General features: G+C 50.0%; 1 protein-coding gene across 2 annotated transcripts in view; it reads left to right on the plus strand.

Annotated features, from left to right (window-relative positions):
* Cnih3 (cornichon family AMPA receptor auxiliary protein 3) overlaps window positions 1-18,733 on the plus strand; it is a 107,320-nt gene extending 88,587 nt beyond the window's left edge. The window contains exons 4-6 of one of the 2 annotated variants that reach the window (XM_032915262.1): window positions 7,894-8,006; window positions 12,639-12,782; window positions 17,927-18,733. In XM_032915262.1, coding sequence (XP_032771153.1) covers window positions 7,894-8,006; window positions 12,639-12,782; window positions 17,927-17,954 — 285 coding nt within the window. In that variant the 3' untranslated portion in view covers window positions 17,955-18,733. The remainder of the gene's footprint in view (window positions 1-7,893; window positions 8,007-12,638; window positions 12,783-17,926) is intronic. The other variant, XM_032915263.1, reaches the window with a different exon arrangement.
* The last annotated feature ends 2,163 nt before the right edge of the window (window positions 18,734-20,896 follow it).

Below are 20,896 nucleotides of genomic sequence, written 5' to 3' on the forward strand. Positions count from 1 at the left end.
TAGTGGTTCCTTCGGTCTGGACACAATTCCTCTTTCCCTCATCTCCAGCTTAGATTTAAAAAAAAAAAAAAAAAAAAAGGAGTGTGCTCATAGCTAGCTGTAAGCGCTAACATCAACCACCTGAGTTGCTAGCAAATGGTAGGAGAATTTTGCTTTGGAAACAGTACTACATGAGGAATGGCTTCAGTTCTCACCCTGCCCCCCACCATGGTATTTAGGTGGATCAGTCACTCAGCACGTATGTGAGGAACCTTTCAGGAGGGTTACTGAACTTGGAGTGTGTCTTATTGCCTCATGCAAAATGTCAGACACAGTGGGCTTGGAGGAGGGGGCACAGCCTGGCCAGAGTCCAAAGCTTGGTCCTAAAAGTAGCTAGCCACCTGTCTTACCTAAAAAGCGTCTAGTGAAATACCAAGACAGATGGAGGTTGCTGGCGATGAAGAGGGAGAGGAAGAAGGCAAGGGAGAGGGAGAGGGGGAGAGAGACGGCCTGCACAGCACAGGAAGAATACAATGGGAATCTGAGGGGGGACTATAGAGACTGCAGGGAGCCCGAGTGCTTACTTCCATACCAAGCAGATTCCACCAGCCCTGGGGTAGGGAAGCCTTAGAGCCATCTCTTACAGCAGAGCCAGAGAGTCAGAGGCTCCACTCCCCTGCTCCGGACTGCTCACCCTCATGATCATACCCCAGTCCCCAAGCAGTGGTGTGAAGGTTCTGAGGGCTCCAGTTTGTCCCAGTGACACGCTGGAGAAGCTTTCGACTTCCCTGGAGGGCTGGGGGTCTGGCGAGAGCTTTGAGGTGTAACCTCAGCTTAAATATTCTGACGGATGTGTCTGGGAAATGTCTGACCTGCAGCTTCTGCGTGGTATCTGTCTCTGTGGCCTAGGGTGGGACCCGGAGATCGGAGATCGGCACTTCTGACACATCTGCGTGCTATTCCGAGGTGCTCAACTCTATTTTGAGATTCGGTGTTAAGAAGAGCTTTTCAAACCTTGATGTGCATACATAAGCCGCCTGGAAACCTTCCAAGGCAGGTTCTGCTCCAGCAGATCTGGGCTGGGACCCAAATCCTACATTCCTAACAAGCTGCCAAGTGCCAGGGCCTGGGGTGTTGGGGGTGGGGTGTTGTTGGGGTAGGGGTGCCGGTCCAGAGCACACATGGAGGAGGACTGTCCCCATCCCTCACAGGGAACTTTTACTCAGATACTCAGTCTCTCAGAACTGCTGAATCTGGAGCTCAGATGTGGGGTGGGGCAAGAGGCAGCCCAGCAACTCCCCAAACCCCACTTTAGCTAAACCTCCAGATGATTCTGAAGCACATGAAATCTGGGAGCTATTGAGAGCTACGAGCTCATAGAAATGTGACCCATTTTGTCAGGGGAGGGTGGGGCCTGACACTGAGCCATGTCTGTCTCGTCACCTCATGCCCTGTTGCCTTCCACTTACAACAAAGCCACCCCCACCCTACATGAATACTTTGGAAGGAAACATCTTTTCAGAGTGTTGTGTGTGTGTTTTCTCATGGGTCAAAACAGGAGAAGTTCCCCAGTGGGCAGCAAGTGGTTGTGCAAACATTGTGTACAGGTAGTTGACCAGTATGCTCAGTGTGTGACAGAGCAGGCCGTGAGGCTCCTGAGGGAGATGGCGGTGGGACTGGACGTGCCCAAGTCAGTAAACCTCGAAGCAGAGCCCAAGGAGCAGGGAACACCAGAAGGGTCAGGCCACACCCAGACCTCTGGGTGGTAGAGGAATAGAGGCCCAGACAGTCTATCTAAAGAGGAAGTCTTCTAGGCCCTAAAGAGCACTCAGAATCTCCATGCTTCGATGACCATTGGGAATCCACAGAGGAGAAGGGATGGTCATGTCTTCAGGTCCTGAGTCTCTCAGGCAGGCAACCTCTTTCCTTGCCTTTGTGCCACATTTTCCCCTCATGTTCCTGGTCTAAGGAAATGGGGGGGGGTAGGGGTGATCTATTTGTTTTCCTTGAAGACAGTCCCCATCTTCTGAGGTCAGCCATGAGGGTCTGGTTTTGGCTATGACTGGCCAACATCCAAACATTTCCCTGAGACATTCAGGAGAGCTTCTGGCAGTGACAGGCCCTGAGCCACACCTGGTGCAGATATAACTGCAATTATGATTCTAGGCTGTAATTCTGTGCCAGGTCACTTAGCATAACTTCCAGATAAAAACCCTCAACTGTCCTCTAACAGACAGAACTCAAGTCACCTCAAACCTGGGTCTCAGCACTGACTTCCCCTGTGCCAGCTGAGGCGGGGTCCTAGTTCCCCAGAGGTGACAGGAGAGGCTGGACTGACTTCCCTGAGCATCACATGATTTCCCCAAGGCAGTCACCACTTGGGGCAACCAAATGGAAGTGGCTTCTTCACAGCAGGCAGTTTCAGAGTGTAGCTTCCTGACTGCGCTCAGAGACACTTTATCCGAACCTCACAGTCCAGCAAAATCAGAGTTTCCTATCTAAGCAGGCCTTTCTCTTCCAGCTCCCATCACCACAACAAAATACTTGTGACAATCAGCTTGTGAGGAAGAAAAGTTTATTTTGGCTACAGAGTCTTTCTTTTTTTCTTTTTTAATTTTTTAAAAAATTATCTTTAATCTTTTTTTTACAGTCCAGACTTTATCTTCTTCCCAATCCACTTACTGACAGTTCCTTATCCCACTCCTCCCCCATCTCCAAGAGAATGTCCCCCACCATACACACACCCCACCAGGCCTCCCTGCTCCCTGAGACCTCAAGTCTCTTGAGGGTTAGGTGTTTCTTCTCTAAGGCCAGACCAGACAGTCCTCTGCTGTATATGTATCAGGGGCCTTGATCTGCTAGTGTGGTCATTCCTGTTTGGGTCTGTGATGGAGCACTTCGTCATGGCAGGTATGTGACAGAGCAGATCTGCTCACTGAAGAGAGAGGGGTGGGGTGGGGTTTATCTTAGGATCCCCTTCAAGAGCACACCTCCAATTCCTAAAGCCCTCCCTCTAAGCCCCATGTCTCCCAATAGTGCTACCCTGGGGATCAGGCCTTTAACACATAGTCCTCTGGGGGACATTCAAACTGTAGCACCATCCTGCTGTTCCCTTGCTCCTGTAAGTCAACCAGAGCCCAGGGCTGCTGCTGCTGATGATTGCTCGTTCGAGAACACAGAGGGATAGATTCCATGCTGCAGGTCAATAGGGTGTCACCCCAATTCTGTTTAGCCCGGGAGGGCTTCTGCACTAGGGTCACGTACACTGGCAGGCACATTGGCTTGATAGGCAAACCACTGAAGCAGCCCCTGGCTTCTTTCTCTTCCCACCTGTGGAGAATGGAAGCTGATGTCAAAGAAGACCGAGGAGCCTAGATCGAGAAGTTGGAAGCCAAATCTGACTGTGGGCTGTTTGATTGACTTTCAGGGAAGAAGGGCAAGTTACTTCCTGAGTAGGGAATTCGCCAGGATGTGTTTATTCACAATTTGAAGGTCATCCTCGGGGCTGCAGTGGCATGGTCCTCTAACGCTGGCTGACTTCTGAGAGCCTTCCTAGTTCAGTTTCCATCCTCCACTAGCATATGTGGTGGTTTACTGATAAGGGACATAGGGCCTGGTGTAGTTAGCTGCAGTTCTTCATATCATGTGGTTAAATCCTTATGTAACCGGAAGGAATTTACATAATGCTCACCATTTCAGGCCAATGTGATATTAGCTGAAAGGCTTGTTGTCTGAGCTGACAGGCAACATTGAGAGCTGGGGAGATAAGCCTTGCAGCTTCTGCAGTCTTCAACCTAAACTCAGGTCTGGATCTTCCTTCAGCAAGCCTTCCATGGCTGTCAGCCTTCCATGACTGTCAGCCTTCCATGGCTGTGGGCTGTGTTTGTTTCTTTTAGAGATCTGGTCCCCTGGCTGGGGAGATGGCTCAGTGAATGAGAGTGCTTGTCTGGCAAGTATGAATGCCCGAGTTCAGATCTCCAATAAACACAGAAAAAGCTGGGTGTGGCTATACACAACTTTAACCCTAGCACTGGGTAGAGTGGAGGCAGGAGAATTGCTGGGACTTAAAAGCCTGCTAGCCTAGCCAGAAGAACAAAAAAGAAAGGTGAGCTCAAGCTTCAGTGAGAGCCTTTGCCTCAAGGCATAAGGAAAGAGTGGTAGGAGGTATCGATGTCCCCTTCTGGCCTCTGCATGCATACGCACACAGGTATGTGAAGTTGCGAGTGTGTGCGTGCACATGTCTACACTGTACACACACACACACACACACACACACACACACACACACTTCCAGGAATCTTGCTATCTTGGGACTCATGAGGATGAGTGCATACATGTATGTGTACATGTATATGTGGAAATGTGTGTACACACATGCCCATGTATGTATGAGTATGTAGAGAGCAAGGCTGATGGCAGAGATCTCCCTCGATCACTCTTCTTTCTTAGTCAGTCATGAAGGCAGGTCTTTCAATCAAGTCCAGAGCGTGCCCTTTATAGCTGGTCTTGTGGTAGCTTGCTCTGAGGATCCTCTGTCTCCTCCTCCTGAGGCTGGAATTACAGGTGGGACAAAGTGCCTACCTGATATTTGTGCAGGTTTCTGGGGATCCAAGCTCTAGTCCTCATGCGTTGTGGCAAGTGCTATAACCACTGAGCGATCTCCTCAGCCCCTCTGGTTTTGCTAGCCCTGTCTTATGGAACGCCGGATTCCCCGTGCATATTTACATTTATTCTTCCTTAACAGTGGTCCTGCCTTCATCACGAAGCCTTCAGCTACTCTCAACCTGGCAGGCGTCGCTTGTTAGGCTTTGGATCTTTGCGAGACCAGTTCTCACCATGTAGCCTGTCACCTCAGCCGGGGATCACAGGTGCGCGTGGGCAAGCATGGCTTTAGCTGCTACCTTTTCAGAACCCCACAAGGTCTAGAGTGAGACCACTCTTACTATTTATAACTGCAGAAAGCGGGCCACGGGGGTCCCACGCTGTGACCTACATGAAGTGGTGACTATATATAATTCATCCGGGGATTCACAGGTGTCGGCGCCGTTCAACAGGAAACAGTGTCTGCCGACGATATGAATGACACTAGCCACGGGCACGGTCAGATTTCGATCTGCCTCTCTATACTTCCTCTGGTAGGTCCAAGCGTGGGGCATCTTTCTATAGCAGTTACTCTCTCTGAGCTGGGAGCAAGCCAGCTGGTCACCCACCCGTATGAATAAGCACTGTACCTGTTTGGTGGCCTTTCGCCTGGTGCTCAAGGCGGCCGGCAACAGGAGCCCGTCACGCCAGCCTCGGTGGCTTATCAAACAAAGGTTCAGAAGGATGCTCGGGAGGATGAAGCGGGAAGAACACAGCCTCGCTTTCCTCATCGATTTCCCATTCTTCGGCTCTGACTGCAGCAGACAAGATGGACCAAAGTGTGTCCCAGAGAGAAGGAGCACGTGACTCTCAGTCGCTCAGAACAGCCAGAGTTTACGGCTTGCTCTCACTCTGCCCGTTGTGGGTTGCCCGGGGGCCTCTCTCCTCACTTGTGGTGTCAGGATGATGAAGTATGCCTGTTGTTATGACTGTTCTTTGCAATGTCAGAGGAAACAAAATAGGGCTTCGGGGCATTTTTTGGTTGGCCATTAAGTGTTCCAGGCTTCTTATACAGTTTCCACTCATGGTCCATGGGGCCCCTCCCAGCTGCTGGGATCTGAGACATGATGTCTTCTGTTTCAAAGGCCAAGTAGTGGACAGGCATGGATGGTCTAGGGCAAGGCATGGTGCAGGCCGGTGTGGGTGGCCTGGCTAAGCTCCGTCTCACCTGAGAGAAATAAGTTCCCTACATCATCCACATCAGTGTGACAAAGGACACCTGGAGAAAAAGGAGGGACAGTAAATGTACCACAAGGGCACTGCAGACACTTGAAGTCTCCTGGGGTTAAGGGCCACACCTGTTCAGTATTTTAGATACTGAGAGGCAGTGGGAAGACGCACACACAACAGCTGGAGGATTTGCTAGTTTTCCCTTTACCCCTAAAAGGAGAGCTGGCCTCTGCTAAGCGTTTTCTTCTACACAGGGGATGGTGAGAGATCCTCCCCACCAGTCGCAGTCTCCATTATCAACCAAGTCCCAGAGAATGAGGAGCGGTGTGGTTGAGAGAGCGCCTGGATTCTGAACTGTCCTCATTCAGAGGGGATGGATCTGTAATGGAGGATTCCAGCCTGTAGTAGTTGTCTCGGAGCACGTTAAGTATTTGTCGTAAGTGCTTGCAAGTGATGGCTCGGAAATGTAGAGACGTGCACGTTAGAGCAGGGCTGGTGTGCTGGCTCTGAGAACGTGGGCTCGCTCTCTGCATGGGAGGTGGCAGGGTGGAGCCCTGCCTGGGTACAGCTGAAGTCGAGAAGCAGAGCTTTGAGGCTCTCTGAGGAGAAATGGTGGGACGTGTCCTCTCTTACCACATAGTTAAGACTCATAGGTGCAGGCAGTGCCCGGTTCACCCACTGAAGTCCTGGCCCTGGAGGGACGGCGCCTGTGTTCTGAGTCCGTGCTGAGCCGGAGTCACAAAAGGTTAATGCCGTTTGTTCTTCACCAGATGCCAAGGACAAAGAACAACCCCCAGTTACAAAATGCATCTCTGTATGTGATTGGTCAGAACAGTACACTTGATCACATGTGTTGGGCAACATGCAACGGCCACTGCAAAAGGAGACTGGAATAGGACAGACCTTGGCTGAGTCAGATTATGGAGTATGTGTGTATGTGCGTGTGTGCATGTGTGTGTGTGTGTGTGTGTGTGTGTGTGTGTATGTGTGTGTGTGTGTGTGTGAGGCAGTGGCAGAGAAGCCCATATAGATGATATGCTGGCTAGCCTGTGGGGTCGTCTCCATGGGTGGTCAGAAAGTATGCTATGGCAGGGTTGGTGAGAGGGCTCAGCAAAGACATCTGCCCTTAAGTCTGGTAGCCAGAGTTCTGTCCTTGGGATCCACAAGGTAGAAGGAGAGCTTGTCTTCTGACCTCCAAACATGTGTGCAGGCACACATGCATGCTCATGCATGTTCACATGTATACATGCAAATGTGTTAACTTTTTGCCTTCTGGACTACAGTCAGCAACTTAAAGCATAAGTATTTCTCTTTTATGTAAGTTAGGATCAGGTATGGGGCCGAGAGAAGCAGGGGAGAATGAGCCGAAATTCCTTTAGAATGGGCCCCGAAAGACAGTTTGTTGGAGCAGAGCAATTGAGATTGTCTGAGTGGGGTGTACAGGCCATGCATGCACGTGTGTGTGTGTGTGTGTATGTGTGTGTGTGTGTGTGTGTGTGTGTGTGTTCTGCCTACATGACTATGTTTGCATACCTTCGGCTTTCCCTACTGAAGGGGTTGATTATCTACGTTCTAGTCATCTTTCAGTTTTTATTTTAACCACATGCACCTACCCAGGAAGGGTGTCTGTCTTCTTCCACCCGTCCCCATGCATCTCCCCAGGAAGTCTGAGCTCATCGTCTCCCTTCTCAAAGAGGCTACCTGTTTTCACCATTGCTACTTGGCTTTTCTCTTGTGCTGGTCTTGATTGGCCTGCATCGGCCTTTCTGTTCTCCCGACCTTCCTGCATTAGGAATAAGCACACTGTTGGCTAGAGGGGTGCACAGAGGAGCTGGTAACATAGTGCAAACAATGGAAGGTGACACGGGACACTACCAGTTCCTTCAGACAGCCCCGATGCTGGGCAACCTCCTCCCCCTTTCCCAGGCAAGTACAGAGGGCCTGTGTCTACTCAGGATTGGGTCTAAAACATGGAGCACTTCCCAGAGTGGTCAGTCACAGGGGAGTGACCATGCTGCAGGGAGCACCTGTGCATGGGGACAGTGAGTGGGAGGAGCACTGCCTGCCTCTAACCGGGCCTGTGTGTCTCTGCTTCCTCTCCAGCTGGTGCTGCCAGAGTACTCCATCCACAGCCTCTTCTGCATCATGTTCCTGTGTGCGCAGGAGTGGCTCACGCTGGGGCTCAATGTTCCTCTGCTTTTCTATCACTTCTGGAGGTAGGTCTGTCTGGGACTGGTCCATCCGCCTTCACTTCTGCACCCAAGGACAGTGTGCCCGGTTAGATCCGCACCAGGTGCCTTCTTTTATCCCCTTTTAAAGAAACCCTTTCCTAGATACAATTGCATTGTGATTAAGTACTCTGACCAAAAGCAAATAGGGTTATTTAATACAGGTTATAGTTCATTGAGGGGCAGGAACTCTTGCTTGAAGGCAGAAACATTAGAAGACTATTTCTTGCTGGCTTCCAGGCAGACTCATGTTTTTCTAACTTCCTCACACAACTCAGGAACACCTAATCAATACCCTCTACCTACAATGGACTGAGCCCTCCTGCATCAATCAACAGTCAGGATGTTCCCTCATAGACAGGCCTAAAGGTCAATATGATCGAGGCAGTTCCCCAGTCAAGACTGTCCTGTGAGATGACTGTAGATTGTTTCAAGTTCACATACAAAGATACTCAGAACAAACTGACTTTCCTGAGCCTGAAGTAAGTCCCTCTTGGCTCTGTTCCGGACACTCCCAGTCCTGTGTGTGAGTGTGAAATACAGCTACAATGTTATTCACTGGAGACAAAATATGAAACAGTATCGATGACTGTTGGTGGATACCCGGATAAGGAAAATGTGGTTGGTCCATACGGTGGAACATTTGTGCGGAAATTAAGAAGGCAGAAAGTACTTAAATGTGCTACAGTGTGGATGAACCTCAAAGAAAATCTAAGATTAAGATATCACACCCAATAGCAACACATTATATGATTCTATTGACATGATATTTCCAGAATAGTCAAAAGATAAGCTAGTAGTTTCCAAAGAAGAGGGAGAACAGGAAATGACTGCTAGTAGGTACAGGGTCTCTCTCTCTCTCTCTCTCTCTCTCTCTCTCTCTCTCTCTCTCTCTCTCTCTCTCTCTCTCTCTGTGTCTCTCTGTCCCTCTGTCTCTGTCTCTCTCTGTTTCTCTCTGTCTCTGTCTGTCTCTGTCTGTCTCTGTCTCTCTCTGTCTCTCTCTGTGTCTGACTCTCTCTGTCTCTCTGTCTCTGTCTCTCTCTCCCTCCCTTCCTCTCTCTTCCTCTCTCCCTCGCTCCCTCCCTCCCTGGGTAAGAGTAATAAAAATGCTCTAAAGTCAGACAGTAGGAATAGATGTACAACTCTATAAACACGCCAACACTGAATTGTACGTGCACTTTAAAAGGGCAAACAGTATGATGTGTAAATTGTTTCGTTTTAAAAAACACACCCACCAGTCGCACTAGGTTTTTGGGGCAGCTAGGATGCCAAATATTCCCTCTTCATGTAAGGCTGTGCTTTGGCTCACTTGAGTGAGTTTTCTGCAGGATGGATATGGAGCAGAAGTGAGAAATACCAGAGAAGTGGGGATTTTAATTGCCTGGATCAATTAATTACCTACCTCAAAGCCTGTAATTCCGGAGCTCTGGGCGCCCAAGTCGGCTGGTCCATTATGGCCAATTTCACTAGTAAACATGTGGAGCACACACTACTTGGCTAGGCATTGAGGGGAATTCCTAGATGAAAATATGTGTGAATCTTTATCCTAGGAATACCCTTGCAGCAGAAGGGAGTATATATTCTTACCAGATATACGAGGATTGTGTGTAGGAATGTAGAGAACGAGACGTGTTAGTCTTTAGAGTGTGGAAAAGTCCAGAAAACCGTGTGCCAGGGCCCAGGAGTGACAGAGCACTTGGCGTGTTTAGGAGACAATATTCGTGTTTCTGCGTGGTTGGATGGGGGCTCCTGGAGGCTGCAGTGGATGAGCAGCCAGCCATCTCATACTGAGAGGCCAAGAAGTTCTGATAAAGAGCTTGGAGCACGCGTGGACCGGAAAGCCATGAGGCATTCTGGAGGAGGAAAGTGGCGCGACTTGATCTGAGCTTTAGAAGGTGATCTTGGAAGAAGTGTGAAGGATGGGTCAGAAGGAGACATATTGAAGACAAAACTAATTAGGGACAGGACAGGGCTGCAGGTGAAGAAATAAAGGGACGAGACAGTGGGCGAGCCATCCTGCAGAGCAAAGGCTGGCTCCAGGAGAGAACGGAACCGGAAGTAGACTGAGGTTTTGACCCATGGCTGAGTGTAGGTGAGGGACAGGAGCCTCTGAGCTAGACAGCTTTGAGGGTAATGGTTCACCTCACCAGTGAGAACCCGTCTGTGTCCTCGCCATCTCACAGGGGCTGGATCTCCTCCCTACAGACGAAATCTCCCCTGAGGGTCTTTAAGTCCTGGTCTGTCGTAGTCGAAGCCTATCTAACTGTGATGAGCGGTTGGGGAGACGTACGTACTGCACAGGCACAGCCCTGGGGCTTATCTCTAGCCCCACAGGTATAAAGAGGTGGCAATCAGCTTGTAAAGCTGGATTTGTCCTCTAATCTCAGAGCTGCACTTGTCCCAAGAGTGGAAAAGGAAAGTCAGCCATTGTTTTCACACCTGGGATGAGTGTGTGTGTGTGTGTGTGTGTGTGTGTGTGTGTGTGTGTGTGTGTGTAGGTGGGGAGTAGCCATGGTCTCATTGCCTGTAAAGACCTGTCTTGGTTCTTGAATCTCTGATGGCCTAGTCTACTTACTCTTAGGAAGTTATCAGGATACAAAAGACAGACAGAATGAAGACAGAGAAGGTTCCTGAACACCTAGAGTCCTAGACTAACCCCCTTGAGTCTCTTTTCTTTTTTTTTTTTCTGTTTGCCTCTGCCCTCCATGTGTTTATGTCTGTGTGTGTGCACAGGTGTGCATGTGTGTAGTTTAGACGACAGTTTCCAGTGTAGTTCCTCAGGTGACATCTAACTTTTGGAGGGAGGGAGCAGAGTTTCTTGTTGGCCTGGAACTTAGGGAGGCTCGGCTGGCTGGGCTGTGAGCCCCAGGGAGCCGCATGCCTCAACATTTCCAGAGCTGAAATTATAGCCTCCCACACTGCACCCAGCACCACACCATGAGTGCCAGGTGTTCATGCTTTAGAGACTGATCAGATGCCCCCAGCTTGCCCGCCTCCTTGTCCATGGTCCCTTTTATGTTCACACTCGTTTTTGCTTCCATGAAACTGACCTGGTCACTTTTTAGTGACTGTTCAGAGAGGTTAGTTGCACACATCAGTGTACACCAGCGTCACACTTGTCCTTTGAGGTGGGCAATCTTCATCCCCCTCTTAAAGCTGTGCCCAGGATGGGTTGATGACCGACCCAAGGAAGGACAACTTGGTGAACAGCAAGAGAAAGAGTCACACTTAGTCCTTTCTGCCAAGCCCAGTTCCTCTGCCTCCACTTAATGAGGTCACCTGGGAACAAAGCCCGGCGACAGCAAATAGGTTTTGAAATCTGGTCTGGAGAAGAGGAGAGGTGAGTGGCCCGAGGGCTATGAGCTGGCAGCTGTCATCTGGCTTCTGATATCCTCTTAGCATAGTGTCAGTGACAGATAATGCCAGTGCGGTCCTCTGAAGGGGAAGGAAAAGGGGACAGAGACGCCAGCTCGCGAGAGAGCATGTGCCACCAGCAGTCTTCAGGTCAGACCTGTGCTTGGTGTCTCTTCAGGGTGGGGAACGGCTACTGTTCCAGGCCTGACAGGAGCAGCAGTGTGCACTCCTGCCTCCCAGGATCCTTCCCCACAGTGACCAAGGAGCACAGCATGGGGCCATTCCAGGGGCAGTGGGCTCCATGGGGAAGCTGTGCCCTACAGATGTTGGTGGACATGAACTGAGAGCTGCAGACACTTGCAAGGGCCCCAGTTGTCACGTCAGCCCCCTGGCCTTGGGCAGCATTTGTGGAGTTGATATGGCTGTAGACTTTAACGGGGGCTCATCTGCCCATGGTACTGTTTTCCAGCTTCCCCAAAGATGGCCAATGTTCCATTTGTTCTTCTGGGCTTTTCTATCAATCAATCAATCAATCAAACAAACAAACAACAGCAACAACAACCCACATCCCTAAACATGACTCTACAATGTCTCTCTATGGTATTCTGGAGTTTAAAAGAACTCAAGGCACTTAGTGTTTAGAATATAGACATAGAGAAGGTGGTCATACAACTCTTCCACATATGTTTATACCCAAAGGGAGCTCTTGGTGTCTTCAGAATCAACCCCAAGCAGGAAGGAATTATTTGGACTCATAGTTGAAGGGAGTGCATCCCACTCTGGTGGAGGAGGCATGGTGGCTGGGCTCTGCCTATGGCAGCAGGAACTCACAGGTTGTTACATCTTGGTAGATGAAAGCAGAGAGCTGGGACAGGAAGTGGGGCTGCCCTATGACTTTCCCCACTTCCCCCAGTGAGTCCCTACCTGCTGAAGGTTCTGTGACCTCCCCAGACAGGGCTATGAGCCTGGCACCATGTGCATCCACACACAAGCCTATAGGGCAGAGCTCCCACATTCAAACCACAGTCCTGGGTGACATGTTTCCTTCTGTCAGCACCTTTATATGATACCATGGATCTGCTGGGAGACTTTAACACCTGCTGAAAGGTTGTGGCCGGGTCTCACTATAGCAATGGCTGGAGTCTGAGGTTGTCAGGAGCCACAGATCTTCAGGAAAACGTATAATCAATGCTGGGGGGCCTCGGCCTGACAACATGGGGAACCCTGAGCCTCAGAGACATCGCTATCTTGCCCTCTTCCCTGCAGGTATTTCCACTGTCCAGCAGATAGCTCAGAACTAGCCTACGACCCACCAGTTGTCATGAATGCCGACACCTTGAGCTACTGTCAGAAGGAGGCCTGGTGTAAGCTGGCCTTCTACCTCCTCTCCTTCTTCTACTACCTGTACTGGTAAGTTCTGCCCTCCTCCTGCTGACTTCAGCGGCAAACAGAAGGGGGTTTGAGGCTGGCCTTGGAGAGGTAGGGTTGAGGGAGGTAGCCCATGACAGAACATGGCTGATTGAATCTGATCCCAGATGACTGACCCTGACTCAGGAGCAGAGGTTTCTGGGAAAGAAAGGTGCCTTTGTACACATCCTTTGCAACTCGGGAGACATCTAATCACATCTCTGAGGAGGCGGCTGAGGGATTGTCAGGCTTCTAACTAGCATGGCTTCCAGCCCTACAGACCTCAGCAGCTCCTCTCATCAGGGACCCAGTGAACTGAGCTTGCCCTCAGCCTGTTTGGGAAGATTCTTGGGAACCATATTAGTGGCTTTTATCCCCGCCACAGTGGCAGTCATACCCCACAGAGAGGCACATTGGGTCATTAAGGCTTATACTGCAGTTCCTCCATGTTTCATAACACCGTCCTAATTGAGCAAATCCTGCCGACGTTGCAGCTTCGCTTCCGGGTCCCTTCCTTCACCTTGTCCCTTGAACACCCTTGCTCAGCAGAGCGCTATGAGCTGTCATCCTGTGGTCTGAACTCTGGCGCTGCTTGTTCTGGAAATGTCTCTCGATCCCTTTTGTGCTCATCTCTGGGGCTTTTTCCTGATCACCTTGCTATCCTGTCCTTAGCTTTGCAGGGTCACTCATGTCCTCGTGTCCCAGTGCTGTCTCTTCGGAGGCAAGGGGAAGTTGGGGGTGCTAACTTTTCAGCCATCCCTGGGTTCAAATTGAGTGCATAAGGCTGGGAAGTGGCTACACTGCTGGACACTCAAAAATAAACTCCATGTGCACTGCTGAATTTGTGAGATAAATTCTGCCCTTGTGCGCTTATTTAAAATGAGGAACCTGAGTCTGTGAAGGTCAAAACACTTCCCAAGGTCACAGTTAATGGTCACACCAAGTATAATTCAAAGACTGAACTTCAAACTGCATCAAGAACCCCTAGACAAGTCTTTATCAAAGCAAGGGCCAGGGAAGGGAGACAGGCGGCTGATTACAGGACAGCTCATGGCGTCCAGGCCATCAGTAGGAATAGAGCTATTGTCCATACTCCTACACCTTCCATGAGCTCCAGACAACGCTGGTATATGTGTCTGAGGTGAAACTGGCACTCTGGAAGGTTGGCTTGATCCCGAGTCCCTCCTCGATCCCCAGAATCAGCAGATGTAGAAGCCAGGGAGGTGTAGCTTCACGGTTCACCTCAACTGTGAGGAATTGGAGGGGGTCAGAGAATTATTCTAGTGCTTTCTTCCTGAAGTCAGGGGTTATTCCAATGTCAGAGTCTTCCCCTTCATGAGTGGTCTGGATGCTTCCTGCTGTAAGCTGTGGAAGCCTGAGAGGCTGTAGGGTCCTCCTTGAAGAAAGCCGAGGTGACCAGCAGTTCACCCAAGTCCTTTTGGCTTCAGGCTTTAGCAGCCTTAAGATGGCTGCTCTCCCAGAGGGTGAGAAAAGGTTGTTTGAAGGCAGAAGCCACTCCTCGGAGAGTTTTCAAGTTTTGTGGGAACAGGACAGAGGACAGAGCAATGGAGTCCTGTGAAGAATCCAGGCAATCAGACTCCAGAGACTCCTGTTGGCTGTCACTTTTAAGGGACACTGGTCCATTCCAGCCACCGGAGCATGGCTATTGGGCTGGTTTAGAGGCCATCATCAATGTTTTCATGATGACAGTGTTGCATGCAGGGTAGCATCCAAGCAGGGCTCCAGAGACCAGCATCAGGGTGGAGAGCTGAGTTTATTGCCCAATGCATAGCATTTTATGCAGTGTTAGAGCCAATCTCAAGCCCCTAAATCCTCAGCCAATCATACCTCACCACACTCTCACCGTGCCCCAATGAAAGCCCTGCCTGATGAGGTAACACAGTAGGAGCAGGAGTGTGACCATGTATGGGAGGTCATGACTCTTCAAAGAGTCGAAGGAGCCTGTGTGCCTGGCTCTCCATCCCACTTTTTCCTTCACAAGGTTGACCTCCACATCCCCTCAGAGTTTCCTCTCTGGAGCAAACTCAGCCTCCCTTTCTCCATGAGGCTACTACTGGCCACCTGAAGTCATAGGCAGAGTGGCCTTTCCCAAGACAGCAGAGCATGGCTAGGCCTTCCCTGTCTTCTGGTCCATTACTCTGGGATCCACCTTAGTTTGTGAAACTGAAGCAGGACCAATCCTTCTGGGTTTGAGCTGTCGAGCCAAGCACCGCTCTCTACCTGGCTGTAGAGTGAGAGGGATTGTGTGGACGATGTTGGAGGCTCTGGGCCTTTAACCAGGAGCAGTCATTCTATAACCGAGTTCCCCATAGTCCACTGAACTTTCTGTCTTCTAGTTTCAGCCGCAGTTCGCCATGGCATTCATAGTATAACCGTGGCGTTGTCTTCACACCATGGTTGTACACAGCATTCCTGGGCTTCCTGCAGCCCACACACCAGCTCAGGGTGCCTGCATGCTCACAGAGCCCAGCATCAGTGTGCCTCTCACGTCTCCCTGTTTCTTCCACTTCGGGAATTCCCAAACCCAGACCCAGAACTGGCAGAGAGTGCAGACCATCAGCCTGGGCTCTGTTAAGGGAGGGAAGGTCCCCGTCTGCAGAGCAGCCTCTGAGCTGTGGATAGCACAGGAGTCTCTCAAGTTCTACTGCACTGTCTCCGTCTTAGAATGTGCTGTGGTGCAGGTGACGTTTATGGGTAATGTGTGACAGGTGTGTATGACAACCCTGGTGAGTGAGTCCAGTGTGGACAGTGTGTCCCCTCAGTAGAAGGACCTTTCCTTTTTTCTTTTCCCCTCTCTCCTTCCACTTTCTATCCTCCTTTCTTTTGTTCCCCCTTTCTCCTTCCCTTTCTCTACAGTCTTCCTATTCTCCCTTCCTTCCTCTTCCCTCCCTCCCCTCCCCTCCCTTTTCTTCCCCCTTCCTCTCCCCTCCCCCTCCTCTCCTGCTCTCTTTCCTTGTCTTGGAGAGCAAATCTAGGGCCCCATCCTTCCCAGACAATCAATCTACCACCATGTCCCATGCCCTCACCTCCTTTCACTTCTGATTTTGAGACCTGGTCTTGCTGAATTGCCTGGCCCATCCTTAAACCCAAACCTTCTGCCTCATCTATGGGGTAGCTGGGATCACAGGCCTGTGCCACCAGGCCTGGCTGAGGGTCACAAGTGTGCCCCAGCCCACACTATTCATCTCTAGACTGCAGAGAACTCATCTGTTTCCTTAAACTCTGCCTCTGTAGTGCCCTGCACAGGACATAGTAGGCATCCATGGTGTTTCTTGTCATAGCTTGGCTGCCTATTCCCCCATGACCAGGGCTCAGCCTACACACCATTATTTCCCTGCGCTGAGGTGAGTGCTTGGTGCATAGAAGGTGTTCAATTAGTATGGAATAAAAGTGTAAACGAAGGGCCTGAGGGTACCTGGAAGAGAATGGGGGACAAGGGATGTGAAGAAGGACGCCAAGACAAGAGTCTGATCAAGGCGACAATCCTATTTTTCCCCAAGGCTGAATTTATACCATAACATGGGTAACAGAGGGAGGGGGAAAATAAGAAACATTTACGCAGGCCAAGGACACAATATTCGTGTGGTCAGGGAGTTGGCTGATGTTGACAGGATGTCAGAAAGGTCACAGGTTTGTCATATCTATTAGTCAGCAGGATGTTGGTTTTTCAGAAAGGTTACAGGTCATCACATTGGGTGTCTTTATCATATGATTATTATTTTGACCACCATATTGTATTAGTCTTCTGCAGCTGGCTGGGGATTTTCCATGAACCCAGTCATACTTAATTCTAACCATAATAATAACATCAACAATGGAGGGCTTCAAGGGCATCGCTCCCAACATAAAAGAATTACAGCGAGTTAGACAGAGTTACTGTCTTAGTTAGAGTTTCCATTAATGTGAAGAGACACCATGACCAAGGTAACTCTTATAAGGACAGCATTTAATGGGGGCTGGCTTACAGGTTCAGGGGTTCAGTCCATTATCGTCACAGTGGGAAGCATGGCAATGCCCAGGCAGGCATAGTGCTGGAGGAGCTGAGAGTTCTACATCTTGTTCTGAAGGCAAGCAGAAGAAGACTGGCATCTTAGGTAGCTAGGAGGAAGCTCTCTTTTCCCACCCCCACAGTGACACACACTTCCTCCAACAGGGCCACACTTAACCCAATAAGGCCACAGCTCCTAATAGAGTCACTCCCTGGGCCAAGCGTGTTCAAACCACCACAACTATCCACAATTAGGCTCAGTTCACAATGGACAGAGGACTGGCTTTGCAGTTAGAATGTGGTTGGTTGATCTGCCATGAGCTGTACAGTGAGAATCCACTGGGCATGGCTGCCATGTCTGGCTCTAGAAAGGGAGCTCCAGATCTTAGAGGGGCTCACCGACTTCCCAGCTGTGCAGGGCTAGGAGGAAAATAGTTTAGGTTCTTTTATTTGGGCTTGCTCCCTAGACATCTTCTTAGAGTCAGGGGTGGGGTCTCTAATGTCAAAAGACTTGTTTCTTCTTCTGAATAGACTAAGTAGTAGATTGTAGTTCTGGTCAACTTGTCAGCCTTGCAGAATTAGCCTGAAGTCCTTGTCAGGCCACAGGAATGCAAGTCCCCTCCTCCTACTTGGTCACTACTAATCCCCTCAAGCCGGAGGTTTGGGGACCTGTGCCCAGTTAAGGTCACTTATGTCATTTGCCCTGAGGACCATGTTCATACCCCCCCCCACTGGAATCAGTGACAATGATCTTCACCCTGACCCTTGGAATTGACACATCACGAAGCACCACCCTGGGGGTTCCTGGATGTAGCTAGCCATCATGTAAGCAGCTGGTGGTGTGAGGAACCCCATAGGCACCTGGTCTATAATTGCAGGAAAAGCAATGACACACGGCGATCATACCAATGAGCATGCTCACGAGCCTCCAGAGGCAACCTACCTTTCATGGGGGCCGTGGGATGCCATCCTAACAGACATTGATTTCTGCGTTGTGTGCTGTAGCAAGGCCTCAGTATTGACTTGGAGACTACAGAGACAGGATTGAGGTGAATCCATAGCTCCAGCCTTGGGAGGGGGTTGTTGAGAGCCAGAGGCTCCTGCTGACGTCTGTTTTCCTATTCTTGTTTTCATTCAGCATGATTTACACCTTAGTGAGCTCCTAACTCAGACCCTGCTGGTGGAGAGACCGAGGCTGGGAACCACTGCAGTTGTGGCTAGCGGAGCACCAGGTGGGGATGATGGAGAGACCCGGCTGGCAGAGACTGAATGGAAGGAACGGAGTCGCACCACGGACAGGGCCGTGTTACCCATGCATATGCGTTTCTGCCTTCGCCTTTCACCTCCCACATGGGTTGCAGAGCCCCCCTGAGCATGGGGGTGGCAGCCTGTAGCTGATGAAACATTCAACCTCCGGAGATGCGGTTACTTTCTTCATCCACTTCTTCACTGGGCAGCAGAACGGTGCGAGTTCACACGGAGAGCTCGACCAGAGGGTAGAAATGAGGCCAGAAGCCGGGAAGGTGTCAATCAAGGAACAGAATGGCTCTGGGTCAGTGCCAGATCTTCAGGGATGGCTGAGACCCACAAGGACACCATGGGCTGCCCAAGACTCTTGTCATATTTTTTCCAGAGCTGTGGCCACATGCTTTGCTCAGTGCAAAGCTAAAAGCCACAGGGACTGCCCTGAGCCACCTCTCATGTCACTTTTATGCTCTTTGTCTGGGAGCCTGGGCATTGGCTTCCTGAGCTGGGTGTGGGCAGCAAGTCCTATCCAGTGGGAACTGGGGAGGGGAGAAAATGGATTTCTAAAACGTTTGCAACATGTCCCAGGTGTGAGTTCTTCACCATCCCAAGATGTATTCTGCTGCTGTACCAAAAATGCATCAGTCAGTACATGCCTGTTAGCTGTCTGGCATGAGCCAAAGCCTAAAAAAAAAAAAAACAACCCTCAAAACAGTGTGAAGTCCAGAAAGAGAGAGCTGCTCTGTGGGTCTGGACAGCCAGGAAATGAGACACCACCATTATCACTTCAGTCGATGCCTCACAGCCTTTGTGCTGTTCAGTTCAATGTGGGGACATCTGCCTATTTAGAGTTTTCCACTTGTCTTTTGCTCCCTTTGGGGGGTTAGGGGGAGTGGGAGTTGTAGGACGGGTGTAAATACTGACAAGGCTGAGTTTTAATGATACTTAAATTGGGCACAATGATTTTAACCTGATTTCCCCAAACTTCCTTGCTTTCTACCAACACACACACACACACACACACACACACACACACAGAGAGAGAGAGAGAGAGAGAGAGAGAGAGAGAGAGAGAGAGAGAGAGAGAGAGAGAGAGAGAGAGAGGCTATTTATATATGTACCGCTCGCATCTGAATTCTGTGACTCAGGTTTTTGAATGGTGTTTGTGTAACACATTGTGTGCTATGTTTAAAATGCAGCAACAACTTCAGCAGCTCACCTCACCGGCTCTCATTTCAACCCATCCGGGGCTGCATGTCTCTCCAGATGGCTGGCAAAGTAGTAGGTAGAAAAGCAGTTTCAAAAAGAAACACTGTTTCTATAAAAAAAGAAATCCACAGAAAACAAAATAGGGAGAAAAAAACTTGCAAGAAAGAAGAAAAACAAAACAACTTTCCCAAGGGGCCAGCTTTATAAACTGCAGCCTTTGCAGCCTGGGTGGGGAAAATGTTTTTCCTTGGCAGGAGCTCTTGCTGCTGCTGGGTAAACTTGTCTAGGCTTCCCAAGCTCAGCTGGGTACCATTCCCAGCGGTGGCTAAGTTACCATCAACAAAGAGCAGGGTCCGGTGTCAGGTGCAACACTAACTCTATGATGATCCTGCCAAACACAACCAAAACAAAACGACCCAACAAACATGGAGAAGGAAGGCGGCTTCTTTCCTCTCCCCAGGAGTCTGTTTTACACTTCACCCTCTCCCAAAAGAGCTGAGAGTAGCTTTTGACAGGAGACACCAACATCCAAGTTTGTTAATGTGGAATGGGGAAATTCAAGCCTACTGAGGTGGTCAGTGCCACATACCGACTTCCTGAGTGATGGATTTAACTTCACCCCTTAGCACTAAGTGGTCCCAGCTCATATACTACAGGGCTGTACATTTTATAAACGGCTTTCCTAGCACACTGAACCCTCTGCACAGTCCTCGTTTTCTGTTTTCAAGTGGGGGACTTCACAAGACCTGCCTATGAACCTGGTGTCTGACTGTACGAGAACATGCCCTTTCTGTCCCCACCAAAAGCCTTGACTTTTATGAGAAAGGATTTTAAAGCGGAGAGCTTTAGAGGAAGCGCTCGGGGGCATGGATTTCTTTAAGGGAGAAGATGTGTGTGTGTGGAGAGAGAGATTCTTCCCCTAGTCCTTTGAAATCCTTAAGAGCTGCTGATGCCCCTTGGGCAGGTCCTACCTTTATGAAAGAAAAATGTTCAAAACTTTCCCTTGCCATCAATTGTGATTGGAAAATAAGTCCGGTGTTCCCATGGGAGTTAGAATGACTTCTGGGTTTCCACAGGAGAAACTCATTTTCCTGATGGTAAAAATAAGCAAGATGGGGGTGGGGGGGTGGCTACTGACGGAGCGCAGGTGTGCCGGGTGCCGAGGTAAAAGAGAAAAGCTGTTTGTAGACGTGCACAGCTGGTCCGAGGCCGGGCTTTCAAACCATGCAGCCGGACCTCTTCCCACGGAATTTTGCTTGCTTGACTAACGTTCTTCCGTTGTGTGCCTGATGGAAGGAAGGAGGGAGCAAGGCAGGCTGTCGCCTGGGAGCCTCAAGAATCTAAAGCAAGTGTTTTTGTTGAGCAAGTTAGGACCAAGCATACTTGGTTAGGACCAAGGGTACTTTAGGGGCATAGCATGCGCCAGTACTGGCCTGGAGTATGGGCCCTGTGTGGCTGTGCTTCGTGTGACCTGGATGGTGGAGAGTCCCAAGGTCACGTTCCCCTTTGCTAAGGTGAACGAAGAATGACGGGCTCTGTCCCAGCTTGCTATAAAGATGGTGTGACATCATGTCTGCCGTGCCTGGTAACGGTGAGTACCCTATATAGATATAGGGAACTGTGTGTGCCCTGCTCTCTACACTTTACCCAGTGT

The sequence above is a fragment of the Rattus rattus genome, chromosome 10 (assembly GCF_011064425.1).
Source record: "Rattus rattus isolate New Zealand chromosome 10, Rrattus_CSIRO_v1, whole genome shotgun sequence".
Lineage (NCBI taxonomy): Eukaryota > Metazoa > Chordata > Mammalia > Rodentia > Muridae > Rattus > Rattus rattus.